The sequence below is a fragment of the Diprion similis genome, chromosome 10, assembly GCF_021155765.1.
Source record: "Diprion similis isolate iyDipSimi1 chromosome 10, iyDipSimi1.1, whole genome shotgun sequence".
In the NCBI taxonomy this organism is placed as follows: Eukaryota; Metazoa; Arthropoda; class Insecta; order Hymenoptera; family Diprionidae; genus Diprion; species Diprion similis.
Genome location: NC_060114.1, coordinates 8,421,652 through 8,436,075, shown reverse-complemented (window position 1 = coordinate 8,436,075; position 14,424 = coordinate 8,421,652). Strand labels below are relative to the sequence as shown.

The 14,424-nt window shown below is 37.6% G+C and overlaps 2 protein-coding genes across 2 annotated transcripts; both read left to right on the top strand.

Moving 5' to 3' along the window:
- Positions 1-363: 363 nt before the first annotated feature.
- On the top strand, positions 364-6,091 carry LOC124411529 (retinaldehyde-binding protein 1). Its single transcript, XM_046890686.1, has 5 exons — positions 364-860; positions 2,843-3,183; positions 4,234-4,362; positions 4,510-4,744; positions 5,870-6,091. The coding sequence occupies exons 1-5, from the start codon at positions 737-739 to the stop codon at positions 5,899-5,901; spliced, it is 861 nt and encodes a 286-aa protein (XP_046746642.1). The 5' UTR covers positions 364-736; the 3' UTR covers positions 5,902-6,091.
- A 399-nt stretch (positions 6,092-6,490) lies between these two features.
- On the top strand, positions 6,491-14,222 carry LOC124411524 (alpha-tocopherol transfer protein-like). The gene is made up of 6 exons (XM_046890675.1): positions 6,491-7,032; positions 10,429-10,523; positions 11,815-12,060; positions 12,473-12,667; positions 13,602-13,773; positions 14,020-14,222. Exons 1-6 carry the CDS (start codon positions 6,816-6,818, stop codon positions 14,055-14,057), a joined length of 963 nt encoding a protein of 320 aa, XP_046746631.1. The 5' UTR covers positions 6,491-6,815; the 3' UTR covers positions 14,058-14,222.
- Positions 14,223-14,424: the final 202 nt, after the last annotated feature.

The following is a 14,424-nucleotide window of genomic DNA, read 5'->3' as shown; positions in this document are numbered from 1 at the left end:
TCCGTGTCCTCCTCTCGCTTCATCTCTCACTCTTGTTTCACCCAGCTATACGAAGTCAGGCGAATCAGATGTGCTTTGTCTTATCCTCGTTATCGGTGCCGCATATGAGCACTCAAACGATCACGTATCCACAGACATCTGAAGGTTACGCAAATATGTGTTTCACTTGTACGAAGTTCAATGACAGGTTCACCGATTCTCTTGATCCCAAAATCAAATTTGGGTCACGGAAATTCTCGAGCGCACTTGGTCGAATGAAAATGGAACTCTGGATTCGCGGAGAGTACAAGACTCACAAGTTACAATTCCCTGGACATTGGCGACCGTGAACAGTGAATGAAATTACAGTCATCGCTATGCAGTGTCGGAATAGAGAACGAAGGAAGAGTGATCATTGTACCAGTCGGGGCGACTGGTGCTGGAGTTCTTTATCGGTACTCGACTAGAAACCGAGTTTCGAAGCGGTAGTCATCCCGGGATGGTGAAGTCGTGGATCATAGCAGTTGACGGGACTGTTATACATACACATCGATGCCTGGTGGATTGGACTTTGACTGGTCAAAGATTAGAGTCGCGTTGTATCGTGAGAGATGGTGGACAAGAAGAGGCATCGGACTCGACAACCGTCTCGACATAACGCAGATAAATCGCGCTCCTCACAACGCGAGCATCACTCGAGATTCACCCTTGGTTTAACACGCCGCTCAGTTAAGACACGCTAACCCCGAACTAAACAATGGCGTTCAGGCTCGAGGAGGACCCCATTGGACCCGAGACGCAGGCACTTGCTCTAAGCGAACTCAGGGAGACCGAAGAGAACAAGAAGAATGGCATCGAAGCCCTCAAAAAGCTCCTTGAAGGTAGGGCTTCGCCGTTTTTTTCTTCTTCTTTTTTTTTTTGCACCAAAAAGAGTTGATCCCAATCACTTTGATCAGCGTCGAATCAATTGGTAACCGTTCCTAATCATTATTCACTCTAAGAACCGGGGTCCTGTAAAATGTTAGAATTCGCGACTGGACCATTTTGTCGTCTTCGTAGCAATCAGACTGTACAGTTAAAGCAAAATCACCTCTACTTACTAACAGATTCGGGACTTTGGTAGGGGATCATTCTCTACCCTGAATGGTTAATTTGTGGTTTTGTCAGAAATCGGAAACTACGGTAGACGTGAATGCGTGAACATTCATTGAACTGGATTTTCCGATTCACGATCATAATTACTTTATTCTACTTTTCACTTTCATTCTTTTACCGATTACTTTTGTACCCTGAAGAGATGCACAAGGATTACAAAAAATGTTCGTGATTGGCGGGTTCAATTTGTAGACGTCCGATCTATTTTTTTTCAGCGTATAAAAACAGAATTTGTTCGTACGCGTTGGAATTCCACATGCAGTTTAGTCAAATTGTGTAATAATAAAAGTTCCCACTTGCCAGAAGTAATATTCTCGTGGTTCGTGCAAAATGTGTATTTAATACTGATCGAAGCTACAGGGAAAGGTGTAGACAAATTGTAGGACGTGCATCGAGTTGACATTCACAAATTTTTGATAATCGAACTGCGCTGATAAGATAAATTGAAAAAGTGTGTAATAAGCATATCACAGAGCGGCTCCCCACGAACATACTTGAAGCGAATAATTGTGCATGTCTTATTTAAATCCGGTTGCATATTATCTGCACGAAATCCAGAGTCTTGCAATGACAAAAAATCTAGTAATTGGGTTAGTCAGGAAAACAGCAATTCAGGCATAATTGACTGTTGAATTTATATGCGCTCAATTGAGTGAACCAATCATTGTTAGAAAAAGACGGAAACAAGTTAACAAGTAAAATAAAAAGATTTATTCGGAGACACAGCTATATAAAAGTATATGAAGTGGGTAAATATTCACGTACAGACTGTTCGTGAAACGAGTATCGAACCCTGAAAAGCGGCCGCACGGCTTGAGCGATAATAGTTGGCTGCAGTCTCGGAGCATCTACAGCGTTTCGGGTCAAACTTCAGAATTATAGATAAGCCGCGTTATCGTGTTTTCCCACCCCGTTCTAGTTGTCGATATATAAACCTGCTTGAAGAATGAATGCAAGTAAGAGAGCTAGATCCATTATCACCACGAACGCTCTTTCTCTTTCAACTCCAAAACTGTTCGCGCCATTCTTTCTTTATTAATCATCTTGGCAAAACCAGTCAGACAATGGATTGTTCTGAGCTCAGGAGAGAGAGATAGAGAGAAAGAGGAAACAATCATCGTTGGAGTTCCTTAGCCTAATTTGGATCCGTTTTCATACACGCGAGGCACTTTGCGATGAATCGCAACGCAATGGCTTAGGAATGCTTCACAAGGTCCATCGTCGTGTGGTCGGAATGCTTGGGTACGCGGGGAGGGTGAAACATGGGAAAAAATTATACTTAAAATTTAACTACCGTCAATGTGCACCGCATATTTATTCATAAGATTTTTCTCATAGTCAATGCGAGCTTGTGCAACAGCTCCAAACTCCAATCATGTACCTACTGCACCTCTACACTGATACTGCAAAGTCAAATGAGCTTTGTATCGAGTCGCTGTAATCACTCCGTCTCTCTCTTTCTCTGTTGCACAAAGTAGCTGGTCTGCTCGTGAGGTAAAAGATCGCGGACTATGTATCGAAGTGACAATGAAAGGCGCGATTGTGCGTCATGCAATATTATTGCACATCTATATGGCGACAAACAAGTGTCACATAAATATAAACATCGCAGGTAGATCACCTGTGACTACTAGATCAAACCGCTTCTTAAGCATATTTTTGTTCCTCTTACTCATCTCATCATGTTTTACTTCGTCTCCTTTTACAGATGACAAAACGTTATTTTTCAACACGGAGGACGATTTCCTTGTCATTTTTCTTCGCCCGTGTAAATATTACCCGGATAGCGCTTTCGCCCTTATGAAAAGAGTCGCCGACTTCAAGGAAAAGAACGCCGCTCTTCTGGACAACCTGATGCCTCAGGACGAGAAGGCGGCTTTCCTCGAGAACAACGTTGTCAACGTTCTGAAGGGTCGGGACCATAAAGGCAGGCGAGTACTCCTTGTCAATGCCGGAAAGTCCTGGGACCCGTCCAAGGTCAGCGCCGATCAGATGTTCAGAATCTTCTACCTCATCCACGAGGCTGCCATGCGAGAGCCCGAGACGCAGGTGAGATTTTGGTGACCAAAAACTGAAAGAGGGAAATAAAGATGGTTTTTCCCTCTCTAAAGAGCTTCGATAATTCTTCATCACTGTTATCTGTTACACGGTTTCACGATCTAGTCAAAGTACAGAACTACATACAGTAATGCTATTGATGGTAGGCCGCTTGATGAGTGTTCGATAATGAATTATTTATTCTCAGTTGCACCTTGCACCCCGATAAAACTACGTACATATGGACTCAACTTCGGTGTACAATGGCGTGGAATTGTTATTATTATATGGACAATCAGCCTCTTCATTTCTCGAATTTAGACACGAGAATTTCGAAATTTGTGCAATGTAGAATATGTCTAATGTATGTAGTATTTGGAGAAATGTTCATAACTTTTTTGTAAATAGAATTTTAGACAAGACTTTGAACAAAAATTATCGCAAACATCAAAATCTTATCCGTATCACAGTAATGGTAGAATTCCTGTCTCACCAATAAGCTTTACAAAATGTGTTTCACAATTGTTCTATTCTCCTTGGAAATAAAATCTCTTCGAACTTTGGCAAGTGATAATGATCTTTACAATCACTGCTATATGGTCATTAAGAAAAATATAAAATATGTATATGAACAATATATTCACAGCAGATTTGCGCTCGTTTTAAGGTTTAAGTATATTACGCTGTTTCGTGATCTTTATCACTTTCTAAAACTTCATTTACAATCACTTACCACATACAAAAGCAATACCTTACTCACTCAAGATAGTAATAATTTATAAAACGGGATGTGTAACCGAATTTTTGCGTAAAATAACAAACCAGTCTACGCAATAAATAGCTTTTCTTCTGATAAATGCGGGTCGAAGTTCCAAGTGATTTTTATTTTGAATTCACACCGTTCGGAATTTTCAATTCCCACCATTTGGTGTTTTTTGCGATTCAAAATATTGACTATACTGTGCCTTTAGCCATTTAGAATTCAACCCGTCAGTGTTTTGACCATTCGGCAGCTCAACTTAGGTATACCTGAATCTCGATTTATTTCCTGCTTTTCTTCAGGTCCGAGGTGTTGTGGTGATAATGGACTTTGACGGGCTGACGATGAAACAGGTCTTGGCGTTGTCGCCGTCGTTCAGCATGAGACTGCTCACCTTTATCCAGGACGCGATGCCGCTGCGTCTAAAGGAGGTCAGACAAGTCATAGCCAGCCGTTTTCCCCAAACGATTGGGGTCAACGGTCTCCATCCCAAGTTCTTGAGCCACCAATAGAGACAGGCTCAAGTCTTATGTCAAATAGTCATAATCAAAGTGTAGCTAACGGCGCTCCTTTTCCAGGTTCACATAGTCAAACAGCCGTTCATCTTCAACATGGTCTGGAAGATATTCACGCCGTTCATCCGGGAGAAGCTCAACTCCAGGTTGTTCTTCCACGGCAGCAAAATGTCCTCGCTTCACAAGCACCTGGACCCGAGTCACCTGCCAGAAAACTACGGTGGCAAGTTACCCGCCGTTGACTACACATCCGCTGATTGGTACCCAGTGATTGTCCAGTACGAGGATAAGGTGAAAGGTTGGTATCAAGTCACTTACCGTTAAATCGTTAATGTCATGGTCACCGAAACGCAGCCGAGGTGAAAGTAAAACTGAACCACTGAGGGAACCAGTTAATCGTCAGCTCACTTCATCCAGCTGGGAAAATAGTCATAAAAGAAATACCACCATTAGCAGTCGGCAGACGTTCAGACTCGTTAAATCTTCAATTAGTCTCTAATTCTACGAGTAATAAGCATTTCAATTTAGAGCATAGAAACATTAAGATGTTTTCAAATTTCGAACATTTTTGGACTGTGATAGTTCGACTTGGTTCAACCTTCAATTTACAATCTAGCCGTCAGTTTGACAGTCATTTTTCCGGCAATTAGTTTGACCTTCTGATTTTCATCACGCATTCCTGGCGACAAATGAGCTGCCGCTTTCCCATGGATACAGTAAATGGTTTCTGTCCATGTTACTGCAAGTTTCTTGAACCATTGCTTCAAAAAATAAAATACTAGTGCCGTTGAATAGTCAATATTATCGCTTTGTTACAATTCGCAGTTCAGTTCATTGGCACGTGAGTCATGCAAAGGAAACTGTAAATTTCACCTAGCCTGGCACTTGATTCGCAATCAGACGTTCATTCACTCCCAAAGCCATTACAGATTCCGAGTAAGATTAGGAAATGGCTATCAACTAAGCAATGTTTGAAATGCTTGACAAATATGCAGATCTTTCTCATAAACCTTTCGGAGTTTTCCGAGTTATGAATTAATGCGTTTAATCTTTCGATACAACCGAGGATTATTATTTTTCCAAATTATTTCTTTTGGATCACTTTTTTATCTACAGTGTAAATATGACAATGCGATATTATTGTTTCGTGGCAAGTCAGTGCTGCACGAACAGTGCTGCCACAATCACTCATTTGATTATAGCCTCCACGACGATATCTGCATTCAGTATTCTATGTACACATATATTTCACAAAGTTAACATCCTGGAATGACGGTTCAAACAAAGCGATATTTTAATCACACCATCCTGTTTACATAAATAGAAGCGACCTCTTGGGTACCCTCGATTATTTCTTGTTTGGTTTAAAAAGTTACAGCTTCCTCGTTTTTAGAAAATCATTTCGTTTTTCTTTTTCTTTCAGAATGGAACACTTACGGTCTTCGAAAAAATTAACAGCGGGACCAAGAGACTGAAAAATTTGTACCTTGAATTATAACGCACAATTTGAATCGAGTATAAAATATCTCGATACATAATGATATGTCATAACGTTTTATACATGTGTTTAAGTGAATAATTAAATAGGCATACGTGAGTTGGAAGAAAATGGTGAAATTTGAAAATAAATTTTTATTTCGCATCAGCTTATGCACGTGAAGAAAAAGTGAATAACAAAATTTTGTGTGAATTTTTGTAACCGATTTTTATCTTTGGTCTAAATCTATTGCATTGACAGTTTATTGTTTGTAGCGAACTCTTGAATCAAAACTTTGTGACTGAATCCTGTACATGGCTAAGCTATGATTACAAAATACTATATTTGTTGTAAAAAAAAAAAAAATTACGCATAGCAAAGCAATCCTGAAATCAACTGGTTTTAGAATTAGATTCTAACTCCCAATCCGTGATCAGAGCGTAATGCAATAACAACAGCTCCATGTACCAATGTGAACGGACAGCAACAATTAATTCCAGCCTGGAACAGGGCATTTGTACAATGCGAGCGTCGAAGCGGAAATTTAAAGAGGTGGGGAGTAGCTTTCTAGAGCGATGTCAGTGTCCCGCGAGATTCCTACGCCAACGGTAGGGCGATCGAAGAAGTCAGTCCTCCGCAAGAGACTCGCCAACGACAAGTGGAAATAGACAGTTTTTAGAATTATTTGATCCGAAATTGGAATCGGCTTCGAATCGAATCGGTTGGAATTATTTTCGAAGAAATCAAATTCTCACTTGGGAGACGATTATCGTTTTCAATTCCCGTTTCTGATGATTGCGACAGCGTTCATCATTACCGATTCCTGAAAATTCACAACCGATCTTCGAGCTTACTTTCTCCACGATCTCATTTGTAATCTATCTGTAGAACCATGTCCAAAATAATTGAGAGCAGTTTGGCCCCCGGTGGCCAGGAAGCGCTCATCGAGAGGCGTCGGGATGCACCGAGTCTTATGATCGGTTCGGTTGAGCTTCGCTTCGAACCCGAAGGACTCGACGATTTCTACGAAAATAAGGCCAGAGAGGAACTCAGGGAAACCGACGACGTCGTTGCCCAGGGACTTGAAGGTCTCAGGGAGCTTCTCAAAGGTTTGTTTCAACCGTCTTCAACATTTTGTCCAAACCGATTTTCTCTGCCAATTTTTTCCCCGAGTTTTCCCCTCCGTAACACTTTGTTACATATATTTTTGATTATTAAAATTTATTTTTCCAATGCTTCTCACGCATAGAGAAATGTAGAAAATCGGTTTAGACCGTTTCAGAAATTTTCCAGACTGTCGATTTTTTAATTACACTTACAAAGGATTAGAGAATAAAATTCTCTCTGGCTCGAAAGATTTCAAAACTTCTCTGCGGTTCTGGTGTGGAAAGTTTTCAGAAAAAAAATTCCAGGAACTTAATGACATGTTAATTGTAATCAATGGAATCGAAAATATATCATACATTGTGATTGCCAGTGGCATATCGTTACTATCGATGCGTTATTAAATCAAGTGTTGCAACACGAAAGAAGGTTCATTTCTTCGCTTTCTTACCCAACGACAGAAAATGTAAATTCTTCTGCCGGGTTTTCTGCAATTGAAGTATACCATTAATTTTGATTTCTTTTTCTACATGTTTTTTTTTCTTCTATTTTTGGAGGCTGTGATTTCGTATTTCAAAGAATTTATGCAAACAAGTTTCTTTCTTTTGTGTTTTTTTTTCTTACTTTGTAAATACTTGAAGTTAAAGTAGGACACTCTTTTTCATATTCTAACGGTACTGCCGTTTCTCTTAATTTCTTTGACTAAGTGCGTTCTTTTGAACGTCATTTGATTGCGACAATTAATATCTGAACATGTTTGATCATTGGTCTTGACTGTTTTGCATAAAAATAACGGTCAAAGAAATACAGTGAAATTCAATGTAAGATAAGAAATTTGTTAAATCAGCTACTACAATTACACATATAAATGCGTCGATGCCCACACACATATGTGCCTATACAATGGTCAAGCTTCGGAACGGACGAGTTTTCGAGTCAGATTTCACGCGATACCTCAAAACCTGGTAACAAGACCTCTGAGTTACACGGAAGAAAGTTTTTTTTTCACATTTATTCGTTTCTCTATATGATCTCTAATATTTGTGCGGTCTATAGAAATTTTTACAGAATTGTCGATGTTATTATTTTTATCATATAATTGTCGTGATATCATTTTAGTTATTTTTTATACATGTTCAATTTATTTAAAACTCATCCTTGTTCATTAAAATTATTATTATGACCGATTGTTGAAACCTAATGAAAAACTGCTTCGATTGAATTCGTCACGTTTTTATTTTTGTCTGAATTCTTTTTTTCCACCTTCCTTTGGTTCTCCCAACACTATATTCCGTCGACACTCTGCCCATGAGCTCAATCAGCGAAATTGAGTTAGTCGGCTTGACCCCTGCGACCCGGTGAGAGAATTGGACGTTTTGACAAAAGACACGACGCGATGAGCGGTGGGGAGAGCAATTTTAAACATCACTGGAGAACCTTAGCTGTGAGACGCTGGTAGGTTCGGTTTTTCGTTTGTAACTCAAATTGCATGCATATTAGGGTAGTCCTTATTTAAGGTGTTAACGATTTTTTCCAGATATGCCCTAAATCGACTTTAAATAATTCAAAAACAATTCCCCAATTTTTTCAAATTTTTATCCTGACTCTAACCCATGCCGATAAGAAGGTGGATTTCTCCATTTAAATATTTTGTTGCAAGAGTCATAATGCTTAAAAAAATCTGTAACTGCGAGGTTTTAGTAGGCGTTAGCGCTGCTATCTGAGAAAAAATTCACATCATTATACTAGGTAATCTAGACAAATTGCGCTGCCTCTAAATGAAAAAAAGTCAGATATCGATGCGCGATTCGTCGAGATTTCATGGTCTGATGTTATGAATTTTTTCTCAGTTAGTACCATTAATGCCCAATAAAACCTGGCAGATACAAATTTTTTTTAATATTACCAAATTTACAATAAAATGTATGCTGAAATAAAAATTTGAAAAATTAGGGAATTGTTTTTTAATTATTTAAACTTGATTTAGGAGGCATCCGGAAAAATTGTCAATACCCTAAATAAGGACCACCCTAATGCATATGTATGATGCACAATGTATATACGATTAGCCCAAATTGCCCATTGCATACGTATGTGTGCATGTATTATACCTATACACGCGGTACAAATTGTTATCACTCCATTCTATTCTCGTTTCAACTTCCCGTTTCTCTGTTTTCAGAGAAAAATGAAACTTATCGTAATCACCCTGAGAATGAAAAGTTGAGTTTTCACTAGATCTCGACGTTTCAAGGCCTAGAAAATTACCCTCGATCATTTACGGACGGACGTTGTGTGTGTGTATCTATATGTATGCATGTACGTATGTATGATGTGATCGATTTTTTTATTCGACGATATCTCGATAACGATTAACCGGATTTTAATAAGTTTGGTCGCAATCGACGCGGATTTTCCAAGTTTGGAACTGATTAGATTTTGGCTTTGATCGGTTGAGCACATTTTGAATTATTTGAATAACAAAATTTCAAAAAATCAAATAGAACTGATGATATCTTGAGAATGGATGAAAAGGTTTGAACGGAAATTGATACCGCGAGATTTTTGGGTCGTTAATCACGAATCTAAAGTCAGATTTGCAAAATTTTAATTTGGCGTATTTAATAAGCTGAAAAAAAAAACTAAAAACTTTTGGGTTTTGACGAAAACTAGTACTCGTCAGTTTGTTGGGTGGTTGATCACGAATCTGAAGTCAGATAACAAAACCCAAAATGGCCATCCAATATGGTGGAAAAAAATCAAAAAATGTCCCGATTTTCGTAGAAATTGGTTGACGGAGGTTTTTTGGGTCACCGATATTGAACTCAAGATCAGACTTCCAAAATTTCTTCTTTTTTTTTTACAAACTTGGCACATCCAGTGTGAGAATGCAAAGTTCGAGGGTCGGGTCATGGCCAGTCTAAAGCCGCTTTTTGCTTGTAATGCGAGTGTAAAACGAAAACAGGAATGAACAAGAAAAAAAGAAACACAAATTTAAATCGAAATAAAAAAATAATATTTTCCTGCCCATTTTTAAATTGGTTAAATATACTACATAAAAGACGACAAAGAAGAGATGAGATTCTAAGAAAAAGTGTTCTTGCATGCTTGTTTGAAAAATTTTTTCTTGCAATCTGTAAAGGGAAGAAAAGAAGTGGGCTTCAACGAAAAGAAGGTTGGCTAAAAGAAGAGGAAAATAATTAGTCTTGAAAAGTGCGTTTGAAGAATAAAAATTGCAAGTTGAAATGGAAGTGAAAATTTTCCTGTCAGACTGTTGACGTCAATTGATTCTTAGTAACCGAAACCACCTTTTGAAACCTGTGAAATAATGACTTTCATTGCGGTTTTAATGCAGTTGTTTTGAACCGCAACATTTGACTTGATATTTTTTTTATTCGTAGGTGAAACGGACCTGATTGTACCCGCAGAATCTGATGAATATTTGTACAGATTTCTAAGACCTTGTAAATGGTATCCGGAAAGCGCTTTCGAACTGGTGAGTACTTTGAATAATCCTAACAACAATAATAACGATTATAACTGACACGAATAAATAGAGTCTAAAAATAATCGTTGGTCAACATTTGAAACCTTTTCATTGTTCATTTTTCTTTTACTTTCACTTGGTGAAAATTTAAGAATTGATAAAAATTTATGAGGAAAAAAACGATGCGAGGAAAAGATCTTCCCGCCTTTTTACGAGTTATCGGAATGACGTTGCGGAAAACGTTATAATTATAGCAGTACGTACTAATAATAGAGTGGATAAATTGAATGAAACCTGTTTCGCGCAAGGTAATACTTTTTGTATAAAAAAGAGAAAATAGCCTTGATTGCGATGACTAATAGATGTGCGTGGCTTACTCAAGACGAACTTTTCTGCAAGCCTGCGACGGAATTGCGAAATAGACAGAAGTTATGCGTTTCCTTATGCATTTACCGCTGCTTTCACCGCTGATTTACATCGTAATGACCTTCTTCTGACGAGGGAAACTCCCAATTTGGAGTTCGATGCGTCGGTTACCGATTTCACTGTTTATGCTGTGCGGTTATGTGCGATTTATTATTCTCGGTAAACGAGGGAACGCTTTGAGTAATTCTGTTTTGACAAATTTGGGAAATACCGATTATTATTCACATGGTGACGAATGTTGTAGTATTTCTTGTGGCAATGACCAGCATATTTAGCAAAAACAAAATCATTTGGAACTCGAAAAGAAATCTGTCAATCATGTTTCAAAAAATCGTTCCGATCATTCGGTTGACCGAATAAAATGAGAACAAAATCGAAACTTCAATTTTCTCTCGAGAAATTAACACTTTTTTCTCGGAAGAACCGATTTTTCAACCGATTAAAGAAATTTTAAGTGAACAATCTTTGAAAAAAAAGTTCGGATCGTTCAGCCGATCGGATACACTAAAGACAGAATTTAAGCCCCAAATTTTCCTTGAACAATAATTAGTTTCTCGAAAGAACCGATTTTTAGACCGATCCGTAAAATCTGCAGCTAACGATCATCAACAGTTGGTGATCTTTTTGTTCTATTATTTCTAAAATATCTCGGAAAGAACGGTGTTTTCCCACAGGGAACAGATATGTAAAAAACAAAAATGTCTTTTCGAATTACAATAATTAACGATCAGATTAGAAAATCGTATAAAATTACTTATTACCCATATCAATGAATCGAATGCCTTACAACCGCATATTAACAATTTAAATTTTGACGAAAATGTGAGAATTCTGAATCCTCACTTGATGATAATTGGCAAAAAAAAAATTGCAGATGAAGCGTTTCTACGGATTTCGCAAATCACATCGTCACATCTGCGACGGTTTGGCGCCCAGTAATGAGCGGAAGGTCCTAGAATCCGGCATTATCACCCCCCTGCCTCGGAGGTGTAGCAACGGCGTTAGACTGATGCTAATCGAGGGTGGCAGGAAGTGGAAACCCAGGGAAGTTACCCTTGAAGAGATACTCAAGGGGGTCATACTCAGCCTCCAGGCAGCCATGGCGGAGCCCAAGACCCAGGTATTACGGGAAATCACAAATGTTGGGAAAACAAATTATGGGAACAAAGAAGAAAAGATCAATGAAATTAGTAACGATGATAGCTTCACGTAATCGATAGGATGAAGTTGAGAAATTATTTGACAATTATTCTCAAACTGGTATTATTTCATGATAGTCTTTTGTCAAAATTTATCCTTAAGAACAACGATATTAAAATAAAAGAATCCAAATTAGATGTTCACTTGAGCTCACAGAAATATCTGAAAAAAAACATTTCAGCAATTGAAAACATACCAACGCAAGAACGAAAAAATGTTCAATGGAAATGAAAACTGGAGAATTAAAATTCTGTACCTATTGCAAAAGACTTTCAATTCAAGCTGATTATTTATTCATCGACCTTTTTCTAATTTTCAATTATAATTTTAAGGTTTGCGGTGTTCGAGTGATACTTGACATGGCTGGACTCTCCTTGTCGCACGTTACTCACTTCACCCCAAGTTTTGCCAGGACAGTTCTCGAATGGGTGCAGCGTTGCATGCCCTGTCGCCTGAAGGGTGTCCACGTGATAAATCAACCCTATGTGTTCAACATGGTGTTTGCATTATTCAAACCCTTCTTGCAGGTAAATTCACTGTGATTCCAAACAGGGTAATTTCCTCATTAGGTTTAGATATTTGTTTGATCGCTCAGATTTTTGCTGTTGTCGATAGATTTTCAAGATTATAAATAAAAATCCAAGGGCAACTGATGTAAGAAAATGAGAAACGGAAGAGGTGAAATGAATAACTGAGCTAAAAAACGCATGCATCTGTTAAAAAAATGTCTAACCGTTGACTTTATTGATCTTTCCGTAATTTCGCCGTCATTCATTTGTTTATACAAAACTATACAGTCAAAATTAGTTCAGGTAATAATAATTGTAGAGTGTAAAAAAAAAAAAAAAAAAAAACAACTCATCATTTTGGAAAATGATAAAAATTGTCGAGAGTCGTACTGAAAACAATAATAATTATAGATGATTGAATTGCTAACTTGATTCAATTTGATAATAATCATCTGTTAGCATAAATTTGATTACCTAGCTACTGCGCATCGAGCAATAATAACGCCATGACAATGACAGTGACGAAAAGACAAGTCATCGTGTGATTCAAGAATAATCCATACATTCGTGGCAGCTCTGTGTTCCGTAAACAATGACGAGCGGGTGGTCATGCAATGAATATCAATCGAAAGCCTACACTAGAGTACACATTATGTATGTAGAACATATGTAGGTGGGTTGAACTGCGAATAAACCAATGCACAGCCACATTCATTTGCACAGAAGTCACGCAGGATAGATTTCGTAATGGATTTAATATGATACCTAGTATGTAGAATCAGTTATTTAACATTTGTTTATATTTTTTTTTTTTTTATAATCCTTTGATCCGCGAGGTTAAGTAATTAGTAAAAATTGGTTGGAAGATATTACTCGAAATTTTATGCAATCATCTATTTATCTGCTTATTCTGTCGAGTTCTTTTTTCAATCTTGTTTCATCATATTTCCAGGAAAAACTTCGGAAAAGGATACATTTCCATGGTACCGACAGAAACAGTCTTCTCGAACATATCGACGCGAAAGCCTTGCCCGATCGGTACGGCGGTGACTTAGAAATTCCCGACGAACCAGTCGGTACAGCGCTTTGGAATTACTTCTGCACTTTCGAAGAAGATTTTGAAGGTTATTATATATTCGGATGATGAGTCGTTATTTTACGTTCATTTATATAATGTTTTTTTTCCTTATGATCTATTGAGTTGATTATTGTTTATTTTTTTTTTTATTTTTTTTTTTTTTTAATCTTGTAACCTAAATCCATCGATCAATAACTTCAAATATATCTTATCAAGGATTTTTTTTAACCTTGTATTTTGTACTTTTTTTTGGATTATCGTTATTGTCATGTAATAATTACTCATTTTTCAGAATCTAATAAGTACGGATACGTCGGTAAATCCGTGTGATCGGAAGAAAAATGTTTCCACCCCAAACATAATGGAAGAGAAGAACTAAGCGGTCAAAGAAGACCCCAAAAATTATGCATGCACGTCGTATAAAAAAATCGAGCAAACGATGAAAGTTTTACGATTTTTTAAGCTATTTTAGTACCATAAAATCGTCTATTTCTACGCTTGTTTTGTTATTATTTATATCTTACGTCTGGTTTGTTTTTCTATTCTGAAGATTTTTACCTCTCTTAAGTTTGGTTAATTAATTAAATGGATCGTATTGAAGAAATTTTGGGTCTAATAGATGAAAAATAATTAATGCATCGCAGTGACTAATCAACGTGATAAATTTAATTACATCTAAATGTTGTCAAAAAATTGA

Excerpts from the sequence above, each read along its gene's own strand:
- LOC124411529 (XM_046890686.1), top strand. The coding sequence starts at position 737 with ATGGCGTTCAGGCTCGAGGAGGACCCCATTGGACCCGAGACGCAGGCA. Across the intron at positions 861-2,842 it reads CCTCAAAAAGCTCCTTGAAG|ATGACAAAACGTTATTTTTC; the intron begins GTAGGGCTTCGC and ends CTCCTTTTACAG. Across the intron at positions 4,745-5,869 it reads GTACGAGGATAAGGTGAAAG|AATGGAACACTTACGGTCTT; the intron begins GTTGGTATCAAG and ends TTTTTCTTTCAG.
- LOC124411524 (XM_046890675.1), top strand. The coding sequence starts at position 6,816 with ATGTCCAAAATAATTGAGAGCAGTTTGGCCCCCGGTGGCCAGGAAGCG. Across the intron at positions 10,524-11,814 it reads CGGAAAGCGCTTTCGAACTG|ATGAAGCGTTTCTACGGATT; the intron begins GTGAGTACTTTG and ends AAAAAATTGCAG. Across the intron at positions 13,774-14,019 it reads TTTCGAAGAAGATTTTGAAG|AATCTAATAAGTACGGATAC; the intron begins GTTATTATATAT and ends CTCATTTTTCAG.